The 23,430-nt window shown below is 45.8% G+C and overlaps 1 protein-coding gene across 4 annotated transcripts in view; it reads right to left on the bottom strand.

The window, feature by feature from the left end:
* Positions 1–23,430, bottom strand: part of SH3D19 (SH3 domain containing 19) — a 238,035-nt gene that overhangs the window by 158,045 nt on the left and 56,560 nt on the right. For 3 of the 4 annotated variants that reach the window (XR_010177471.1, XM_063920564.1, XM_063920565.1), the window contains exon 2: positions 594–633. Coding sequence is in view for 3 of the 4 variants with exons in the window: in XM_063920564.1 (XP_063776634.1) it covers positions 594–633 (40 nt within the window). In the remaining variant the exon portion in view is untranslated. Of the gene's footprint in view, positions 1–593; positions 634–14,401; positions 14,493–23,430 lie in introns of those variants that run through there. The other variant, XM_063920566.1, reaches the window with a different exon arrangement.

Raw genomic sequence — 23,430 nt, 5'->3', positions numbered from 1 at the left:
CCGCTGATTGGGGGAAGCCGCCGGGTGACTGTTGCTGGGGATGTGTGTGGCTGCGGTGTCCCCATGACGCGGATGCTGTGTGGCCGCTGGCTGGGGGAAGCCGCCTGGTGACTGCTGCTGGGGGACTGTGTGCGGGGCTGTGCCTGTGTGTCTCCTGGGCAGTCTGCGGCGGCGCACTGCACCGGGAGCTGTCAGGAGCCGGCACCCGGAGCAGTGTCCGGTAACCCCTGATAAGCCACCGCTCATGCTGGCTTATCTGGGGTAATAGGATAGCCCCCCAGCGTACAATTAGTCCCGATAAATTACCGGCGCTAATTGGATATCCCCCATAGACTGTAAATGTTCACAACGTCTTTGTCATAAAATCACCATATATAATAATAATAATAATAATAATAATAATAATAATAATAAATATGCTTAAGAGGTTTTTTTTATAGAAAAATTAGTTTTGCTAGTCAGCAAGACTGTAAATTCACTGCAAGATACGGAGCAATTTGTGTGTGAAGGTAACAGTTTCCAGACAAAGTGCTGTTATTCTAATTTCTGGCACTAAAACTGACTGTTATAACATGTTTGGAAACAGAACTTACCCAGGAAACCGATGTTCTGGCTTATTTCTTTCTGGGCGTTCTGCAATTAAGCAAGAGTAAAGAAAAGTGTAACTAAAAACACACACACATATGAAAATCTACATTAGAGAATTAACAGTCACAAATTCTCTCTAATATTTACCAAAATTAAACTTTCAGTAACAAGATTTTGTTTCTCATCATCTTGTTTTTATTTATTTGGTAAAAAAAAAATCAAAAAATCTAAATACTCTTGATACACAGACAACACAGAACAGATGTAATTTGACACAGAAGATCCCAAACAGTGGAAGAGACAAAGCGCGGAGAGAGATAATGTACTAACCCTTCAGCCTCTAAATGTAATTTTACAGGCTGTGGGGCAGATGTATCAAACCTTGGAGAGTGATAACGTTGAGAGATAAAGCACCTATCAGCTCCTAACTGCTATTTTACAGGCTATTCATCAAAAATGACAGAAGCTGACTGGTTAGTACTTTACCTCTCTCCAAGCTTTGATAAATCTCCCCCCATTTTCCACAATTTGTACATACCCAGAATGATTTAAATGTGATCAACTTGATCAACTGATCATGTGCAGTAAATACATGTTTGTTACTGGAGTACAGCACCCAAAGAAGTACTAATGTAGGTGTATAGCAGGTACTGTACATGGTCCAAATATGGAGAATGTTAGCAACTCTCATGAGTACCCTATCTTAAAACAGTTTGGGTGTGATCATAAGGTACGTACAGTATGTATTAATAGATTGATTTACCACGAGTGGTACCAGATACACGTAATAATAATGGTATAATAAAGAGGTTCCCAAACTGTGTGCCGTGGCTCCCTGGGGTGCCTCGGGACACTCGCAGGGATGCCCTGGACTGGTGGTCCAGGACCAATTCAAATTATTCATGGTCAATATAATAGGCAAAACCAGTGCTGGTGGCTGCCAGTCATAAAATATGTGGCCAAACAGAAGCAAATATTGGCCCTCACCATGCAACTGACCCTAAGGATGACATATAAACGTGATCTACTTAATGTAATATTTCTTTCTAAATTTCTCAATAAGAAATTTTTGGCCTAGGGGTGCCGTGAAAAAATAAGATTTTACTTACCGGTAAATCTATTTCTCGTAGTCCGTAGTGGATGCTGGGGACTCCGTAAGGACCATGGGGATAGACGGGCTCCGCAGGAGACATGGGCACTTTAAGAAAGAATTTAGGTTCTGGGGTACACTGGCTCCTCCCTCTATGCGCCTCCCCCAGACCTCAGTTAGAGAAACTGTGCCCAGAAGAGCTGACAGTACAAGGAAAGGATTTTGGTAATCCAGGGCAAGATTCATACCAGCCACACCAATCATACCGTATAACATGTGATAACAACCAGTTAACAGTATGACAAACGAGAGAGCATCAGGTCAAACCCTGATGCAACCATAACATAACCCTTATTGAAGCAATAACTATATACAAGCATTGCAGAAGAAGTCCGCACTTGGGACGGGCGCCCAGCATCCACTATGGACTACGAGAAATAGTTTTACCAGTAAGTAAAATCTTGTTTTCTCTAACGTCCTAGTGGATGCTGGGGACTCCGTAAGGACCATGGGGATTATACCGAAGCTCCCAAACGGGCGGGAGAGTGCGGACGACTCTGCAGCACCGACTGAGCAAACAAGAGGTCCTCCTCAGCCAGGGTAGCAAACTTGTAGAACCCTGCAAAAGTGTTTGAACCTGACCAAGTAGCCGCTCGGCAAAGTTGTAATGCCGAGACCCCTCGGGCAGCCGCCCAAGAAGAGCCCACCTTCCTAGTGGAATGGGCCTTAACTGATTTTGGCAGCGGCAATCCAGCCGCAGAATGAGCCTGCTGAATCGTGTTACAGATCCAGCGAGCAATAGTTTGCTTTGAAGCAGGAGCACCAAGCTTGTTGGATGCATAAAGGATAAACAACGACTCTGTTTTCCTGACCCTAGCCGTTCTGGCTACATAAACCTTCAAAGCCCTGACCACATCAAGCAACTCGGAATCCTCCAAGTCAGTAGTAGCCACAGGCACCACAATAGGTTGGTTTATATGAAAAGATGAAACCACTTTCGGCAGAAATTGTGGACGGGTCCGCAATTCTGCTCTATCCACATGAAAAACCAGATAGGGGCTTTTATGTGACAAAGCCGCCAACTCTGACACACGCCTAGCCGAAGCCAAGGCTAATAGCATGACCACCTTCCACGTGAGATATTTCAACTCCACCGTTTTAAGTGGTTCAAACCAGTGGGATTTCAGGAAACTTAACACCACGTTAAGATCTCAAGGTGCCACTGGAGGCACAAAAAGAGGCTGAATATGCAGCACTCCCTTTACAAACGTCTGAACTTCAGGTAGAGAAGCCAACTCCTTTTGAAAGAAAATGGATAGGGCCGAAATCTGGACCTTAATGGAACCCAATTTTAGGCCCAAATTCACTCCGGACTATAGGAAGTGAAGGAAACGGTCCAGCTGGAATTCCTCCGTAGGAGCATTCCTGGCCTCACACCAAGCAACATATTTTCGCCACATACGGTGATAATGTTGAGCCGTCACGTGCTTCCTAGCCTTGATCAGCGTAGGAATGACCTCATCCGGAATGCCTTTCTCTGCTAGGATCCGGCGTTCAACCGCCATGCCGTCAAACGCAGCCGCTGTAAGTCTTGGAACAGACAGGGCCCCTGTTGCAACAAGTCCTGTCTTAGAGGAAGAGGCCACGGTTCCTCTGTGAGCATTTCTTGCAGATCTGGATACCAAGTCCTTCGTGGCCAATCTGGAACAATGAGGATTGTTCTCACTCCTCTTTTTCTTATTATCCTCAGCACCTTGGGTATGAGAGGAAGAGGAGGAAATACATAGACCGACTGGAACACCCACGGTGTCACCAGGGCGTCCACAGCTATCGCCTGAGGGTCTCTTGACCTGGCGCAATACCTCTGTAGCTTTTTGTTGAGGCGGGATGCCATCATGTCCACCTGTGGCAGTTCCCACCGACTTGTAATCTGTGCGAAGACTTCCTGATGAAGTCCCCACTCTCCCGGGAGGAGGTCGTGTCTGCTGAGGAAGTCTGCTTACCAGTTGTCCACTCCCGGGATGAACACTGCTGACAGTGCGCTTACGTGATTCTCCGCCCAGCGAAGAATTCTGGTGGCTTCCGCCATCGCCACCCTGCTCCTTGTGCCGCCTTGTCGGTTTACATGAGCCACTGCGGTGATGTTATCTGACTGAATCAGAACCGTTTTTCTCCGAAGCAATTCCTCCGCTTGACGTAGGGCGTTGTATATGGCCCTAAGTTCCAGGATGTTGATGTGAAGGCAAGTCTCTTGACTTGACCACAGACCTTGGAAATTTCTTCCCTGTGTGACTGCTCCCCAACCTAGGAGGCTTGCGTCCGTGATCACCAGGACCCAGTCCTGAATGCCGAATCTGCGGCCCTCGAGAAGGTGAGCGCTCTGCAGCCACCACAGGAGTGACACCCTGGCCCTGGGGATAGGGTGATTAACTGATGCATCTGAAGATGTGATCCGGACCACTTGTCCAGTAAGTCCCATTGAAAGGTCCTCGCATGGAACCTGCCGAAGGGAATGGCCTCGTATGATGCCACCATCTTTCCCAGGACTCGGGTGCAGTGATGTACTGACACCTGTTTTGGTTTTAATAGGTTCCTGACCAGTGTCCTCTGCGACATAGGATCAGGCACGGGTTGGGACCCTGACTGTCCCGAGGCTTCAGCTTTTTCCAACTTTTTATGCAAGGAATTAACATTATCATTTAAAACCTTCCACATATCCATCCAATCAGGTGTCGGCGCCGTCGGCGGAGACACCACATTCATTTGCTCCCGCTCTGCTTCCACATAGCCTTCCTCATCAGACATGTCGACACAAGCGTACCGTAACCCAGGAATAACACAGTAACTTAATGTTAACCCAGTAGCTGCTGTTTATATTGCTTTTTGCGCCTAATTATGTGCCCCCCCTCTCTTTTTACCCTCTTCTACCGTGTATCTGCAGGGGAGAGCCTGGGGAGCTTCCTCTCAGCGGAGCTGTGGAGAAAAAAATGGCGCTGGTGAGTGCTGAGGAAGAAGCCCCGCCCCCTCGGCGGCGGGCTTCTGTCCCGCTAAAACATGCAATTTTTTGGAGGGGGCTCATACATATATACAGTGCCCAGCTGTATATATGCTTAACTTTGCCAAAAGAGGTCCCAAATGCTGCCCAGGGCGCCCCCCCTGCGCCCTGCACCCTTACAGTGACCGGAGTATGTGTAGGTGTGTGGAGCAATGGCGTACAGCTGCAGTGTTGTGCGTTACCCCAGTGAAGAACACAGAGTCTTCTGCCGCCTGTGAAGTCTTCTTTGCTTCTCATACTCACCCGGCTTCTGTCTTCCGGCTCTGCGAGGGGGACGGCGGCGCGGCTCCGGGACCGGACGGCGAGGGTGAGATCCTGCGTACCGATCCCTCTGGAGCTAATGGTGTCCAGTAGCCTAAGAAGCAGGACCTAGCTTCAGAGAGTAGGGCTGCTTCTCTCCCCTCAGTCCCACGATGCAGGGAGTCTGTTGCCAGCAGAGCTCCCTGAAAATAAAAAACCTAACAAAATACTTTCTCTCAGCAAACTCAGGAGAGCTCACTGAAAAGCACCCAGGTCGTCTGGGCACAGTATCAAACTGAGGTCTGGAGGAGGGGCATAGAGGGAGGAGCCCAGAACCGGATTAAGGCTTCAGGGGGCCCGGGGTACGTAAAACAAGGGGTACCTAAGGTCTAAAATTAAAATCATAACGTGTGTGTGTGTGTGTGTGTGTGTGTGTGTGTGTGTGTGTGTGTGTGTGTGTGTGTTCCGATCAGCTGGCATTCCCAATCACAGATCCATCTTCCACGGTGCCTATTAGCATATGTAGCATACACAAACCGAACAAATGGCGCTCAATGGTCTCACTATCCACTAATAAAAGACAGCAGTCATGGCATTTTGCAACATTTTGGGCGTTTAATGCCCGTCTTCGGGTAACCACTACTGGTTGCCTAACGACGGGTATTAAATGCCCGAAACGTTGCAAAATGCCATGACTGCTGTCTTTTTATTAGCGGATTGTGAGACCATTGAGCGCCATTTCTATACACACACACACACACACACACACACACACACACACACACACACACACACACACTATATATATATATATAAAAAAACATATATATATATATATATATAAAAACATACATATATATATATATATATAAACATACTGTATATATATATAAATATATTAACACACAAATATATATATCTAAATATATCTATCTCTATCTATCTATCTATCTATCTATATATATATATATATATATATATATATATATATATATATATATATATATAATAGACCCAGCTCATTAACTTAAACTGTAAGTAGCATAAAAGAAAGTTCAGGCAGCCTTTCTTACTTTTGCACTGTTGTGCTGACGACGTGAACAGGAGGAGAGCCCGTTCCTCTCTCTCCTCCACCAGGTACTTCAACCTCCGTCCTCTACCCGCGCCGAGGCACGTCCAGGACCCCTCCTCCTTCCCCTGCAGCCTGCGCTCCATACAGTCACGGAGCCGCACGCTGCAGAATCACTTCTCATTGAACAGCTGAGCCGTCTGCAGTGCTGGCGGCTGCTTGACGGCTGTCAGTGGGGTGAGCAGCGTCGCAGATCGGATCGGTAATAGAGATCCGATCTGCGGCGGGTGGCCCTCTCACGGCGTACTTACCCCCGGAGCTCCCCCCTTAATCCGGCTCTGGAGGAGCCAGTGCACACCAGAACCTAAATTCTTTCTTAAAGTGCCCATGTCTCCTGCTGAGCCCGTCTATCCCCATGGTCCTTACGGAGTCCCCAGCATCCACTAGGACGTTAGATAAAAATTCTGATATTCTAGGGCGCCGCGATTCAAAAAAGTTTGGAAACTACTGGTATAATAGGTTGACAGGGTCAAAAGTAGACATGGAAATGGTCGACACATGAAACTGTCGACAGGAGTCTCATGTTTTTTGGGTAAATTTTTTTTATTTATTTTTTATTTATTTTTTTTGCACTCACAAAAAAAGATGATAGGACCTCAGTATAAGGGACATTAACACTGATTATGGAGATCATAAAAAAGGATTTATTTTAACCAGCTAGGACCTTATGGAATACGCAGAGGCTTCAATTCAGGGATTCAGGGATACTGTTGCACCTTTTACTTAATGGGACACAAGTAAGGAGGAGGAACATTTGGGGGTAAGTAAGATGTCAGGGAATGGGACACCGCACCCCTGAGTCTTATAGTTACCCCCACCCCTTATTGACTATACCTAAATGGGACCTTTTGCTGTATCACTGCCTTGATCACCTGGCACCAACGGTAATATACCTACAAGCATTTGCTTGACTTAATTAATTACTAACCAGCACGGACAATAGAGTAGTCTACTGTGCTTACTATCAGTCAGCACCATTGTTTACTATGCTGAGCTAACATTATTGGTTTTAATCATTGGTTTATTATTAACACTATCAGTAAACGGATTACATTATTTGCATGACTTCAGTATTTTCTAGCTGAGTGCTATACTATCATTGATTATTTATTATAAAAACAAAAACTTTGTCTTACATTTGAACCCAGAAACTCCTAAGACACCCCCGCAGAGCGCTGCACAGGAAACTGGCACAGAGGGCGCGGCACAGGAAACCTGCACAGAGATCGCTGCACAGGAAACCCGCACAGAGGGCGCGGCACAGGAAACCCGCACAGGGAGGGATGCACAGTAAACCCGCACAGAGAGGGCGCTGCGCAGGAAACCCGCACAGAGATCGTGGCACAGGAAACCCGCACAGCGGGCGATGCGCAGGTAACCCGCACAGAGGGCGCTGCGCAGGAAACCCCGAACAGAGGGCGCTGCGCAGGAAACCCCGAACAGAGGGCGCTGCGCAGGAAACCCCGAACAGAGGGCGCTGCGCAGGAAACCCCGAACAGAGGGCGCTGCGCAGGAAACCCCGAACAGAGGGCACTGCGCAGGAAACCCCGAACAGAGGGCGCTGCGCAGGAAACCTCGAACAGAGATTGTTGCATAGGAAACCTGCGCAGGGGGCGCTGCACAGGAAACCCGCACAGGGGGCGCTGCACAGGAAACCCGCGCAGGGGGGCGCTGCACAGGAAACCCGCGCAGGGGGCGCTGCACAGGAAACCCGCGCAGGGGGCGCTGCACAGGATACCCCGCTGCACAGGAAACCCGCACAGAGGGCGCTGCACAGGAAACCCGAACAGAGAGCTCTGCACAGGAAAGCACTGCTCTACATTTCAACCTGTCTGTGTGAATTATTTATTGATTGGTCCAATAACTCCCCTTTGATGTCAGCAGGAATTAGGCAGCATAACCTTTTGTCCCACAATAGGTAAAGGGCATCGCTGTGAACATTAGTAAGCTGGTTGATGTACATCTCACAGAATTAACAATAGGCCACTGCACAGTTGCTATACAAGGATGTATCATAGATTTTAAATGTATTGGGATTTGTCCCATTGTGTATGCCACCGGATTCTTTTTATTTTATTTTACAGAATATTCTTACAATACTGTGAAATAAACCAACTTGTCAGTGTGGTGACCATAGAATTCAATCATAAGGATCAGGCAAGCAATACAATAAATCCATGTTCCAATACTCTGTGGGTAATCATTAATTATTTCCATATCAGTTTTTCAAACAATCTCAATGCTTTGCAAAGCGCACATGTATAAATGCCATTTAGGGCACAACCTAGCCATGCTGACTATTTCCAGTTGTACAGTCAAACCAGGGAGCTTTTTGCTGGCACGAAACTCATACATCACACCATTGAATGGATTAATGGAAACAAAAGCTGTAATCCAGAACAAAAAGGCAGCTGAAGGGATCTGCAGGGATCTCATTATAAAGCTACAACAGTATCAGGACTCAGAGGCCACTCTTGTTTCTCTGCCAAATAAACACCATACAACCTGAGTTGTCTACAGCGTACTGCCTGTTTCAGGCATCACAGTGAGAATCAGTACAATGTTGTGGACAGGAAATCATCCCAGTTGCTGAATATTAATTAGTCCTGTTAATCAGCATTTCAAAATACTGTCCTAAAATCACAGTTGTAAATCTTGGGTGTCGTACGGTATGCCGGCGCTTGCGCCGGTATACTGTGCGCCGGGATCCCGACATTCGGCATACAGAAGACCACCCGTAAATCTTTGCTCTGTATTATATTTCCTTGCATGGTTAATCTTAGGTGCACATGTCCATCTAGGACTGGTGGAAGGCTGAGAACTCTGCTGTTGCAGTTAAGGAAAATATGGTCTACTACTTAATGCAGTGGTTCTCAGGACCCCAAATAGTTCACGTTTTCCAGGTCACCTAACAGGTGCACAGGTGTATTCATTACTCACTGACACATTTTAAAAGATCCACACGTGAAGCTACGTATTTCACTAGTGATTACTGATCTCTGTGGAGAACTATAAAACATACAGGGCCGGATTCAAATGTTAACGTGCCCCTTATCTCCCGTCTAAAGTGGTGGGAGATAGAGGGACGATATTCAAATGTCCCCCGTTTCCGCCCCTATTGCGCCCAGTACAGGCGGGTTTAGGCGCACATCTAAACCAGACTACACCAATGGGCGCGATCGTAAAAAGACCCGTTTGGGTGCCCAAACGGGTCTCTTTACACGCATTTCAGCTCGCTACCTCCAGGGGTAGAGAGCTGAAATTATCTTCTCGTGCCCGTTGGCAGTAACATTAGAATACCCCCGCCGGGGCCCGATTGCGGCCGGGAGGGGGAAGCCCACATTTGAATCCGGCCCAAAATGTGGGGTTCTGAGGGGCAGATGTATTAACCTGGAGAAGGCATAAGGAAGTGATAAACCAGTGATATGTGCAAGGTGATAAAGGCACCAGCCAATCAGCTCCAATATGTAAATTAACAGTTTGGATCTGATTGGCTGTTGCCAATCAGATCCTAACCAACCTTGCACATATCACTGGTTTATCACTTCTTTATGCCTTCTCCAGGTTAATACATCTGCCCCTGAGTTTGAGAACCTGGGACTAAGGGGCAGATGTATTAAGCTCGGTGAAGTGATAAAGTGGAAGGTGATAACGCACCAGCCAGTCAGCTCCTAACTGTCATTTTTCAAACCCAGCCTGTGACATGGCAGTTAGGAGCTGATTGGCTGGTCCTTTATTACCTTCCACTTTATCACTTCACTGAGCTTAATACATCTGCCCCTAAATGAGAAAACAAAACCAAACCAAAAAAACAACACAGAGTTTGAATATAAGGTTATAATTTAAGGACATAGCAGAAATAGGATATTTATTTTTTTAGTGACAGGAGCCATGATGCTCCAACACGGTGTAAACATGCAAGTATATCAAATAAGATGGCCCAAGGGGTGTATTTACTAAGCTGTGTATGGAGATAAAGTGCACAGAGATAAAGTACCAGCCAATCAACTCCTGCCATGTCACAGGCTGCGTTTGAAAAAAGGAGCTGGTTGGTTGGGACTTTATCTCCGTGCACTTTATCTCCATCCAAGGCTTAGTAAATAGACACAAGTGTTCTAAGATTTGTTACCCCATCAGGCAAATCAGAGTTATTTCTGACATACACTAAATTGCTTATAATAAGCTAAGCTTACCATACTATCCCTCTGAACCAGGGACACATGAATTACACAGGTTCTGTGGCTGGCTGATTTCAAACCTGCATTTCACCACATTTTAATCAGCTACAGAACTTGTGTAAGGGGGCCTTTAGAAAGGGCGTACACCTAAATATTTACTGTCCAATCTGGCTGATTGCAATGAAAACCTGGTAATGTATGGGGGCAAATGACCATTTGGTCACAAACATTGCAAAATAGACAAAAATGGTCAATCATACAAACTGGTTAAATCCATTTGAATTTACCAATTTGTATTAATGACATTTTTTGTCAGTTTTCTGGCATTTTGGAGTAACTGGTCAATTGTCATTTGCTCCCATACATTACCAGATTAACGTTCCAACCAGCCAGATTGGACAATAAACCTTTAGGTGTATGGCCAGCTTTATTCATGAGTATCCCAGTTTAAAGGGGTAGTATGATAAGCCTAAATAAAGTGAATGTCAAGAACAGAACATGGAGCAATTCTTCTACTTATTATTATTTAATGCAAAGAGATCAGTGATTAAATTGAAATTGTGTGTTCCTCTGTAGGTCAGGCTACTCAGCCATGTGCCCGATTTTGAAACTTTATACCAAACTGAGCAACCACAGCAAAAATGTGCAGCCTAACAAATCACTGCTGTTAAATATCATAATCGGTTTTATTAAACCTGGCTGAATGGAAAGCCGGTATGGCTGATGATAACTCCTATTTGTGTAGTTATAGTCCATCCTGAGGTGTAGGGGACGGGTGGTAGTCATGTGACCGCCGGTCGGCTGACCGACAGTCACATGACCTCCTCCGTGAGCCCGACGGCTCACTATCCCGATGGTCGGCATGCCGACCAACAGGGACTATTTCCACTCGTGGGTGTCCACGACACCCATAGAGTGGGAATAGAACCCGTGGCGACCGCAGGTCGCCACCGAGCCCGCAGCGTGGCGAGCGCAGCGAGCCCGCAAGGAGCTTGCTGCACTCGCCCCTCCCCGCCGGGATCCCGGCGTCGGTATGCTGCCGGGATCCCGGCGTCGGTAAGGTGACCGGCGGTCAGGAGACCGCCGGTCACCCGTACTACACCCGTAGGGGACAGTGGTTCAGCCTGCCACCTGACTGCTGCAAGCAGACACTCCAAGTATCTGGCAATCCTAAAAAAGACCCCCAAAATATACAGTACAAAACAAAATGAATGTAGTTAAACTCCCATATATTCAATAAACGTATAATTTCCCTTGCTCAATTCGGCTTCACTGAAAAATCAAGGTGGGGAAGCAGAGTTTCACACCAATAATTCTGCTCTTTGTGTCACATGAACAGCAAAGTGAGTAACCCCTCCCCAATTTCGCACTGTAAATGGCCTGAACATGAGCAGGTTGCCCAATAATGGGGGTAATTCAGACATGATCATTAGTAGCAACTTTGTTAGCAGTTGGGCAAAACCATGTGCACTGCAGGTGGGGAAGATATAACATTTGTAGAGAGAGTTAGATTTGGGTGGGTTATATTGTTTCTGTGCAGGGTAAATACTGGCTGCTTTATTTCTACACTGCAATTTAGATTTCAGTTTGAACACACCCCACCCAAATCTAACTCTCTCTGCACATGTTATATCTGCCTCCCCTGCAGTGCACATGGTTTTGCCCAACTGCTAACAAATTTGCAGCTGCGATCAGATCTGAATTATGCCCAATGATCCTTAGCAAAACTGATCTGGTCATTATTGAATATGTTTCAAAATGCAATTGGTCTGTGGTTATCTCCCAAATATATGAACAGAAGTGTTTGGGCAATACTATGGTTGCTAGGCCCAAGAAGCCAAAAGAAAAAGGGCACACCTCGTCCAAGATTTTTTTTTTGGTACAAGTGTGGAGCAATTGCCATCACAAGGTAGGTCTGCTGACATCGTTGCTGCCACTATTCAATAGCTATCCGCTGATGGTCATCCCTAATTTTTACTTTCAGAATGTCGATAACGACAAAGAGGATAGTGGGTATGATGTACTATAGCCGAAAAAGCAGTAACAACTCTGAAAATCCAGTTTTCTGAGTAATTACCGCATTCCCACATGTACCAAGCTCCAGAATGTGATGGAGCCAGTGGTAACGCCATCTTTGGGGGCGTTACCCAATAGAAACCTTTGGGCTTCCGATCCAATCGGATCCCTCTCAGCAACACCCGCATCACTCTGCTCATGCGCTGAGCACCTCCAGGATTCTAAACCCAGAAGTTCAGTGATCGCAAAGATGAGCTCTTATCATGAGAGCAGCCCTTTGCGATACTAATCGCATTTGTAAGTACACACCTGGTAAGTATGTACCTGATAAGTGGCGGGATGTACCGTATTGTGGATGCGATGCTTAGCACATCGTGCCTAGTGTGAGGTGGAACCCGGCATGCCAGGTTCCAGATATTGCTGTTCCCCTTGTCATTATCGTCATCCTGAGTGTCGAAAAATGTACCTGCATCTCGTTGGCTGTCCTGGCGTTCTAAGTACTGGATGCCGGGTGAGGTTTCTCCCATGCCCCATTATACATAGTATATCATTATATAGAGATAGTTCAGATAAAGCTGGGAAATGTATTTAGTTAGGGTAACCATTGCTTCATTTATCCCTGGTCTTTGTCTGGAGACGATCCAATCTTTTTACAGAAACCTTCCCTGCCTCTCCCGTGACCGATGGAAGACCTAAACTTAGAACAAAGTAAACTGCTGAGAAAGCAACCTTACACAGCTGTATCCTCGTCTGCAGGTCAGTCTCAGACTTTAGCTGCAACTTTAAAAATAGAGGAGGGGAAAAAAAGAATACCACAAAAAGCAGGGGAAAAAATAAAAATAAGCAGCAGCTTATTCCATGATTCACTGCTGGCAATGTTCCGAGACAGGATGCAACATCTGGAAATGCACTATATATCTGAGCAAATACCTCATAATTTATAGGAGACATTCCATATTAACCTTTCCTGCTCCAATGGGATTTTGACAGCACAAACTATATAGCGGTGTCCCTAAATGACATAATATTGTGTTTGCAAGACCTCTAGGGACTCATTGTGTGTTCAGTTTTCTTAGCTACATGTTCAGTTTACAATGTAATGCTGTTCATGCTTCGGAGTTACATTTCCTTTGTAACCTACAATATATTTGTTTTAACATTTGAAACAGCAATAGTTGCCAAATTGTTGAAATCATTCTAGTCACAGGTTACTACAGAGCAGGTGAGACTATACCCAACACACGTGATTCCATGTAGGTGTACTAGGATGGGTTGGGTATGGTATGTAAACATACAGAATGTCAACATTCAATGCACTAAAAACATAATATCGACATGTTCAGAATGTTGACATTCAGCATGTCTAGATGTTCTACAGTAAACGTTGACAGATGATCTGTAAACACCTACAATGTCACACTAACATGTCGACAGTACTATTTTAGCTTACAACTAACCCTGATTGCAGCCTAGCCCAAACCCTAATTGCAGGCGTCAACACTGTTATAGCATTTGGTATACAATACAAGAGGTACTGTACTGTCCTGAGCATCTGGCCAGTATGGAAAACAGAGACATTTCCAGAGAAAACATTTTACAAGTCTCCAAAGCCCGGGCCTATTCCTGGAAATTAGAGACAACTGGGAACAATGCAGCACGTACAGAAAAGCACAATTCTCAAAGTTTCTTTGTCACAGCCACAGAGTTCTGGAAAACAAACTAAACAACAGTACAAACTCTGATGGACATGTATCCTGACACTTATACTTTCCAACACTGCATACAGACACATGCCGTATATCCTTAATATATCACTATTGATGCATTAAACGATTATACAATGAGCAAATCGCTGACAGTCTCCCTGTTCGTAGCTCATACATCTAATTAACTGGCAACAATCTATTTTCATTACTCAATTCTAGTAAAGACAAATGACAAGAGTTAGCATGTAGACCTTGCTATTAAATAAAACGAACATGAAGCAGAAACAAAGACAATGCTTGCTATACATGTCTTACCTATACCCAGATGAAACTTTAGTTTGGCCCCTTAGTCTCAGCATTGTTTATGAGTATCTAAGAACGTGCAAATGCTTACGTTACCCAGTGTACTTCCCCAAACACTGCCAAGCTCAGCGTGAAGTGGCATGCATGTATGAGGGAGAGAGATGAAATCACACACAGCAGCATCCAGCAGAGGAAGAGAGGCGGAGGAGTGGAGGGACGTGTCCTGTGTGTTACTATACTTATGATTGGAAAAGCTAAACTGGTCAAAGAGCGATGAAGGAATGCAGCCATTCAGGAAGTGCCTGGTTCCTCCTCACTTTCACCACTCACAAAAAGGAAACCTGGCTCACTACAGAACTTTTCCTGCTCTTTAGCAATAAAATATATTTATTTTTTTTGTCACCATGACCTACTGTTTACTATATGGAGTACACAAAAACGACACAGCTGTACAGCAAATATTGCCCCACATAGTGCTGCACATTCCTGCCGTGCAAACTAGTTTTACTAGTGACACCATAAAGCTGAAAGAGATAGAGCTCATTTACATGTCAGGTGTTTGTCACAGGCTGCTCTTCTTCAGGTGTAACACCAGCATTCCTGCATTAGCAGATAGTGACTGTGTGTGGGTGGAGGTAGGGGTGATAAAACTCAGCAGGTAACTGCTGTAACATACAAAGCAATTTTCCATTGAGGTTGATCTTGATCACTTATTACAAGCTTGTAAAGTAATACACACAGACAATGCCCCAGGCTAGCTGCTGCATCAGTGACAATGGCAGCCATTCTCTTTGTACAGAAAATGCAGCAATCTTAAGGGGGTACTCACGGAGAGAACCGTGCTTAAAATCTAAGCAGTCTGACTAGATTGCTTAGATTTCAAGCACAGATCACTCGTGTGTACCCCCCACATCGCTATCGCCGCTGCTAGATTGAGCCTGCATACAGGCCAATCTAGCGGGTCGCTCACTTCACCCGCTGGGTGAAGTGAGCGTCCCCCCCCCCCCCCCCCCCATCACTCAGCACAAATCGCACTGTGCTGAGCGGCGGGAGAGATGTGTGCTGAGCGGTTCGCTCAGCACACATCTCTCCCGTGTATACCCTCCTTTACATTTGCAAACATTCATTACGTAAAAGGTCCATACACATTAGACTATGTCGTTTTGTGAGCGACGTCGTCTAATGTTTCCCCTCCCGGGCCGGCCGGTCGGCGGCCGACTGTACACACTGAGTGATATGACCGCTCATATTGCTCAGTGACGTCACGTCTCCGCCAGCCCTGCATGCAGGTCGTGTACGACAGTCTAGATCCTGCATGCATGCACTGGCGACAGCGACGATCGTTGCCGACAGGCCGGTGCCGCACATCGGTAGTCGCTGGCAGCATACACACTTGCCGATAAAATGAGCGACGTCGCTCATTTTATCAGCAAGTGTGTATGGGCCTTAACTTGTGTTTTATGTGGCATTATTTGTAAAATCCTGTATGAAAACAGTAGCTGATGGAGATTGCTGGTCCCTGGGGAGTCTCTCAGGAGGGTTTTGGGATGCCCTCTGGTAAGTTAACTCTCAATTTAAAAACACATGAATATGTAACCTGGTATTGGGACTCTTATTGTTAAGACTAATGCTGGGCACACATGCAGCAATTATCTGGCTGATCTGCTGACATCGGGCGGATCGGCCAGATAATTGTAGCGTGTATGTGGCCGGCCGACCGACCCGAAAATAATTGATCGGTCGGGCATGCTGGATCGTCCGGCATGTCCCTCTGATGCAATATGTTCAAGTGTCATGTCGGCTTCATCGGCCAGTGTATGCCCTACCGCAACCTACCAACAGACATTTCCCGTTACTTCACATGGGAAGGAAATGTCTCCTCCCCGGGGGCAGAGCGTCGATATCACGTAACATATATTATAAGAGAGATCTCACAGTGTATGTCCCGGATATCGGCAGGGTCAGACAAAAGGCCTGTTGGCCTGACAGGCATTTTATCTGACAGTGTATGCCCAGCATTAGGACTACCCAAAGGCAGACACATTGTGAAGTGACGTTAGATTATTTGCAAGTCTGCGTAACAAAGATATCTAAATATAAAATGGCAGCCTTTACACTGGTTCACAATAGGTGTTTGGGGAATTTTCTGTGTAGTGATTTTCAGATCACCCCTTCCTCTGTAGCACCCGTTGTCACTTATGAGTTTATTGAGTAACCTGCATTTTATTTTTCCCACATTTTTAAGGGTAATGTAATGCGGAAGATACAGATGAATTTAAGGTAATTTAAGAAAGTGTAAAACCACTAAACCAGGCATTCCCAACCTCGGTTCTTAAGACACACTAACAGAGCAGGTTTTAGAGATATCCAGACTTCAGAACAGGTGGGTAAATCAAAATAACCGAGGTACTAATTAAGTCACCTGTGCTCAAGTATGGATATCACGAAAACCTGGACTGTTAGTGTGCCTTGAGGAACGAGGTTGTGAACGCCTGCACTAAAGTGTACAGTGCTTTTCTTTTTATGGAAATTCCGCGAGCTGTCAACTTGACACATACACAGGTGCACCCCACATTTTGGTTAGGGGGGCTGTCCCAAGAAAACAAAGTGCAGGTGTAACTGGAAATGTGCATGGTGGTGGAAAGGGTTAAAACATCACTTCAAAGTCCTATACCACCCAATTCATTCATTTCAAAGTTTTAATTTACCTCAAAACTACTGCTTGGTTTAGCCTTATCTAGGTTTTAATCCTAAAAGTCAGGGCTTTCTTTATTCCACCTGTCTCTAGTGTGAAGGGACACTTTCTGACACTGGTCAAAATGCACATTCCAGGGTGAAAAAGGTGTTTGTGGAAATAATAGGCCGAAGCCTGACCTCGATTATCTACAAACATGCATGAAATCCAAGTGTTTTTTAAATGAATAAAGAAAAAAAAAAAAAAAAAGTGGTCTGCACATTCTCCCTGAACTAGGAAGGCACCATTGCTCCAACCTGGATTATTCCTAGGTCAGAACTGGTTACAGTAGAGCTGGGAATAGAGACTTCAGCCGTGCCTGTAGTCACAGCATAATAAAAAAAAAAAAAAAACCCCAGAGGGTTTAAAAACAAAACAAAAAAAAACCCTAAACACTTGGTTTAAACCAGTCAACCCTGAAAATAAATAAAAAGAATGTTAACATTTGGGGAACAGAAAGTGTGGATTTAATTAAAAAAATTATATATATTTAAAATTTGCAATTTGTTCACAGGGCTCCATGCTAATTGGGCACTTATTATTTGCGCTTTTATTGTAATGTGCACTAATCATGTACTGCATATATTTTTTTACCATTTTCTGTACTTGCAGTCAAGCCACACCTCCTATGGTATTCTTAGTGCATCTGCTCCTCTTGTGCGCCCTACACACTGGGTGATAAAACTGCAAGATATGAACGATCTCCTTCAATAATGAACGAGATAACGTTCATATCTGTCAGTGTGGAGGCACCAGCGATGAACGATGCGAGGCCCCGCGCTCGTTCATCGCTGATGCCCCGTCGGCTGTGCATGCAGGCCAATATGGACGAGATCGTCCATATTTGCCTGCACGTCTACAGAGCCGGGTGACGGGGGGAGTGAAGAAACTGCACTCCCCCCGTCACTGACCCCCCCCCCCCCCCCATGCCGCCGGGTCGCCTGTCTGCCGTATCGGCGGTTGGGCAGCTCGGCGGCACATCGCCGAGTCTGTAGGGCCCATTACTTGTATGTGGAGGGATGCACATTTTCTACCAATTCTGCAGAATTGGTCAATCTCACATTTGCGGCTGGATCTGAATACATTGTTTGCCTACAATGTGTCTGCTCTGTGCACTGTGACATCCTCTCCCTCATTCTCCCCCCCCCCCCCCCCCCCTTGCCATTATATGACATGCTAAGAACTCTGGCAGCTTTACTTGCCTGCCCCCAGGGAAGTGTCGAAAATGAAATTATGGTTTTTAGGAGTACAGCTAACAAAGATGTGATAAATACATAAAAATGTATTTGCTTTTTAAAGAAAAAAGAAAAAACTATATAGGATTGCTACTTTAAATTGAAATATAAAAAACAGGGCTTTCCGAATAATGATCTTTTTATCCTCTACAATACTTTCTGCATCATGCCTCAAAACATATGGCCCAACGCAATAGCCTTTGATATGCAGACACCGGCGCAATTTCAGCCAGATGCTGCTAAATTTAAAGCAGCATTTAGTTTTAAGACAAAATCAGGTTGGTTTTTACCTCAAGACTAATTCCACTTTAAATCTAGTGGCTTTATTACCAAAACCATGCCAGTGACGGGTATGGGTCGACACAACTTAGGTCGACCACTATTGGTCGACATGCATTAGGTTGACAGGGTCACTAGGTCGACATGGTCATTAGGTCGACATGTACTAGGTCAACAGGTGAAAAGGTCGACATGAGTTTTTAAACCTTTTTTTGGTATTGTTTTTCGTAAAGTGACAGGGAACCCCAATTATTGCACAGTGTTCGCTCGCCATGCTTCGGGTAAGGTGCCTCATTGCGCTCGGCACAGGTTACCGTTTCCAGCTATAGTCCACGTGGATCGTAAAGTATGAAAAAGTCCAAAAAATGTATAGAATTTTTTCCTCAAAAACTCATGTTGACCTTTTGACCTGTCGACCTAGTACATGTCGACCTAATGACCATGGCGACCTAGTGACCCTGTCGACCTAATGCATGTCAACCTATGGTGGTCGACCTAATGAATGTCGACCTAAGTGGTGTCGACCTAATGACCGTATCCCCCAGTGACTGCAAATCACAGCCTATTACATTTGGGTCATGTGACTTTTCTTGTAAATTCCCTAGACAGAGCAGAAGCTACTGTATATAATAGGAAACTGAATGTGTAACAACTGTGAAAGTATACTGGTAATGTTGGATATTCATGTTCAAAATAAAAAGGATCTTAGATACAAATAATTAAGTGCAACTGTATTGCAGTATATATTACATTATCTATAGTGTCATTAATTTTACAGACTATTCATGTAGGGATATTACAGTTATCACTTATCTTCATCTCTAACACACCCATAGAAATCTCAGGGACAGCCAGCAACACAAACATCTTGCATGACTGGAACAATCAAATACAGGTATAACAATGAATCACCAGCTCTGTTTTTACTAATACCCCTTTTCCACTAGGGGGCATGCATTTACCCTTGTTTCTTGCTAGTGGAAAACAGTCCCTCTGCAAAAACCCGGATCAAGCGACCCGGGAATCCTACCTGGGTAGCTACCTGGTTAGGACATGGGAATGATCCGGGTAAAATGTAGTGTAAACGGAAGCCGTGTCGATGCGTCACGGCTCCCGTTTACACTGTATGGAAGGGCGGCGTGGGAGATCATGTGATCTCCCAGCGCCACCCCTGCCGCGTCACCAGAGCGTCACCAACCCAGCAATATGCCGGGTGGGGTGAGTGCAGTGGGAAAGGGGGTTCTGATGCGGGTCGCAGCTGAGTAGCTCCCGTGTCAGGCTCCCGGCTGCGACCCGCATCAGTAGTGGAAAAGGGGTATAATAAGATTGTGAGATATACAGGTCATTTTGCACATCTTTGAAAATCTGGAATTTGCAACAAAAATGATTGTGTCTATTATTAGCTGTGGTAGGAAAAAATATATATAGTTACTGAATAAATAATCTTAAAGTAAAAGAACAAAAAATAAATAAATTGACTTGTACAAATTGTTTACAATACTTATCAAGTGCGTATGTTTGGAAATGTTTCAGAAGCTGATCAGTCAGAACAGAAGGTAAAAGCATTGAGTGAGAATGCAGATTTTAACCCCTTTATATTTGGGTATGGGTCATTGGGTCTACTCAACTTAGGTCGACAGTCAATAGGTCGACCACTAAAGGTCGACATGCATTAGGTCGACGGGGACACTAGTTCGACATGGTCGTTAGGACGACAGGTAAAAAGGTCGACATGGGTTTTTGGACCTTTTTTGGTGTCGTTTTCTTCGTAAAGTGACGGGGAACCCCAATAAGTGCGCCGTGTCCGCTCGCCATGCTTCGGGCAAGGTTACCGTTCCCAACTGTAATCCACGTGGATCATAAAGTATGAAAAAGTCCAAAAATCAGAAAAAAATATACGGGAAAAACTCATGTCGACATTTTGACCTGTCGACCTAATGACCATGTCGACCTAATACATGTTGACCTTTAGTGGTCGACCTAACGACCGTATTATATTTATACCCCTTTTGCACTGCCATTAAAACCCAGGTTATTGCTGTGATAACCCAGGTCGCGGGTCAGTCAAAAAAAAAATAAAAAAAATAAGATTTTAAACCTACCGGTAAATCTTTTTCTCCTAGTCAATAGAGGATGCTGGGGACTCCGTAAGGACCATGGGGATAGACGGGCTCCGCAAGAGACATGGGCACTAAAACGAACTTTAGATATGGGTGTGCACTGGCTCCTCCCTCTATGCTCCTCCTCCAGACCTCAGTTAGAGAAACTGTGCCCAGAGGAAACGGACAGTACGAGGAAAGGATTTTTGTTAATCTAAGGGCAAGATTCATACCAGCCCACACTATCCACACCGTATAACATGGAATATACGAACCAGTTAACAGTATGAAACCAAACAGCATCAGTCCGAGACTGATCAAAACTGTAACATAACCCTTAAATAAGCAAAAACTATATACAAGTCTTGCAGATGTAGTCAGCACTGGGACGGGCGCCCAGCATCCTCTACGGACTAGGAGAAATAGATTTACCGGTAGGTTTAAAATCTTATTTTTTCTTACGTCCTAGAGGATGCTGGGGACTCCGTAAGGACCATGGGGATTATACCAAAGCTCCAAAACGGGCGGGAGAGTGCGGATGACTCTGCAGCACCGATTGAGCAAACATGAGGACCTCATCAGCCAGGGTATCAAACTTGTAGAACTTTGCAAAGGTGTTTGACCCCGACCAAGTAGCCGCTCGGCACAGCTGTAAAGCCCAGACACCTCGGGCAGCCGCCCAAGAAGAGCCCACCTTCCTAGTGGAATGGGCCTTTACAGAATTTGGTAACGGCAAGCCAGCCGTAGAATGAGCCTGCTGAATCGTTTTACAGATCCAGCGAGCAATAGTCTGCTTCGAAGCAGGAGCGCCAACCTTGTTGGCTGCATACAGGACAAAAAGTGCCTCTGTTTTCCTAATCCGGGCCGTTCTGGCCACATAAATTTTCAATGCCTGGACCACATCAAGGGACTCGGAATCCTCCAAGTCTCGTGTAGCCACAGGTACTACAATAGGTTGGTTCATATGAAAAGACGAAACCACCTTGGGCAAAAATTGAGGACGAGTCCGCAACTCTGCTCTATCCACATGGAAAATCAGATAGGGGCTTTTGTGAGATAAAGCCGCTAATTCCGACACTCGCCTTGCCGATGCCAAGGCCAACAACATGACCACCTTCCAAGTGAGATATTTCAATTCCACCGTTTTAAGTGGTTCAAACCAGTGAGACTTAAGGAACCGCAACACCACGTTAAGGTCCCAGGGTGCCATTGGAGGTAGAAAAGGAGGCTGGATATGTAGCACTCCCTTCACAAAAGTCTGGACTTCTGGGAGAGAAGCCAATTCCTTCTGAAAGAAAATGGATAGGGCCAAAATCTGAACCTTAATGGAGCCTAATCTTAGGCCCAAATTCACTCCCGTTTGTAGGAAGTGAAGGAAACGGCCCAAATGGAATTCTTCCGGAGGAGCATTCCTGGACTCACACCAAGATACGTACTTTCTCCATATACGGTGATAATGTTTAGCTGTCACGTCTTTCCTAGCCTTTATCAGAGTAGGAATGACCTAATCCGGAATGCCCTTTTCCGCTAGGATCCGGCGTTAAACCGCCATGCCGTCAAACGTAGCCGCGGTAAGTCTTGGAACAGACAGGGCCCCTGTTGTAACAGGTCCTCTCTGAGAGGAAGAGGCCACGGATCTCCTGTGAGTATTTCCTACAAATCTGGATACCAGGCCCTTCGCGGCCAATCTGGAACAATGAGAATTGTCTGTACTCCCATTCGTCTTATGATTCTCAATATTTTTGAGATGAGCGGAAGAGGAGGAAACACATAGACCGACTGAAACACCCATGGTGTCACTGTCACTGCCTGAGGGTCCCTCGACCTGGCACAATACATCGGTAGTTTCTTGTTGAGGCGTGACGCCATCATGTCTATCCGAGGCAGTCCCCACCGACTTGCAATCTCTGCAAAGACCTCCTGATGAAGTCCCCACTCTCCTGGATGTAGATCGTGTCTGCTGAGGAAGTCTGCTTCCCAGTTGTCTACTCCCGGAATGAAGACAGCTGTCAGGGCGCTTACATGATTTTCCGCCCAGCGAAAAATCCTGGTGGCTTCCGCCATTGCCACTCTGCTCTTTGTTCCGCCTGGCGGTTTACATGCGCCACTGCGGTGATGTTGTCTGACTGGATCATAACCGGTAAAGCAAATTTTCCGCTTGTCGAAGGGCGTTGTATATAGCCCTCAACTCCAGTACGTTGATGTGAAGACAAGCCTCCTGGCTTGACCAGAGACCCTGGAAGTTTCTTCCCTGTGTGACTGCACCCCAACCTCGGAGGCTCGCGTCCGTGGTTACCAGAACCCAGTCCTGAATGCCGAACCTACGACCCTCCAGAAGGTGAGCACTCTGCAGCCATCACAGGAGAGATACTCTGGCCCTTGGGGACAGGGTGATCATCCGATGAATCTGTATATGTGGCCCGGACCACTTGTCCAGAAGGTCCCATTGAAACGTTCTCGCATGGAACCTGCCGAATGGAATGGCCTCGTAAGACGCCACCATCTTTTCCAGAACTTGAGTGCAGTGATGCACCGACACCCTTGTTGGCTTCAATAGGTCCCTGACCAAAGACATGAGTTCTTGGGCCTTTTCCATCGGAAGATAAACCCTTTTCTGGTCTGTATCCAGAATCATGCCTAGGAAGGGCAAACGAGTCGTTGGAATCAACTGTGACTTCGGGATATTGAGAATCCAGCCGTGCTGTTGCAACACCCTCAGGGAGAGTGATACGCTGTTCAGCAGCTGATCTCTCGATCTCGCTTTTATTAGGAGATCGT

The sequence above is a fragment of the Pseudophryne corroboree genome, chromosome 1 (genome assembly GCF_028390025.1).
Source record: "Pseudophryne corroboree isolate aPseCor3 chromosome 1, aPseCor3.hap2, whole genome shotgun sequence".
In the NCBI taxonomy this organism is placed as follows: domain Eukaryota; kingdom Metazoa; phylum Chordata; class Amphibia; order Anura; family Myobatrachidae; genus Pseudophryne; species Pseudophryne corroboree.
The sequence above is the reverse complement of the archived record's forward strand: the minus strand, read 5'-3'. Positions and strand labels throughout refer to the sequence as shown.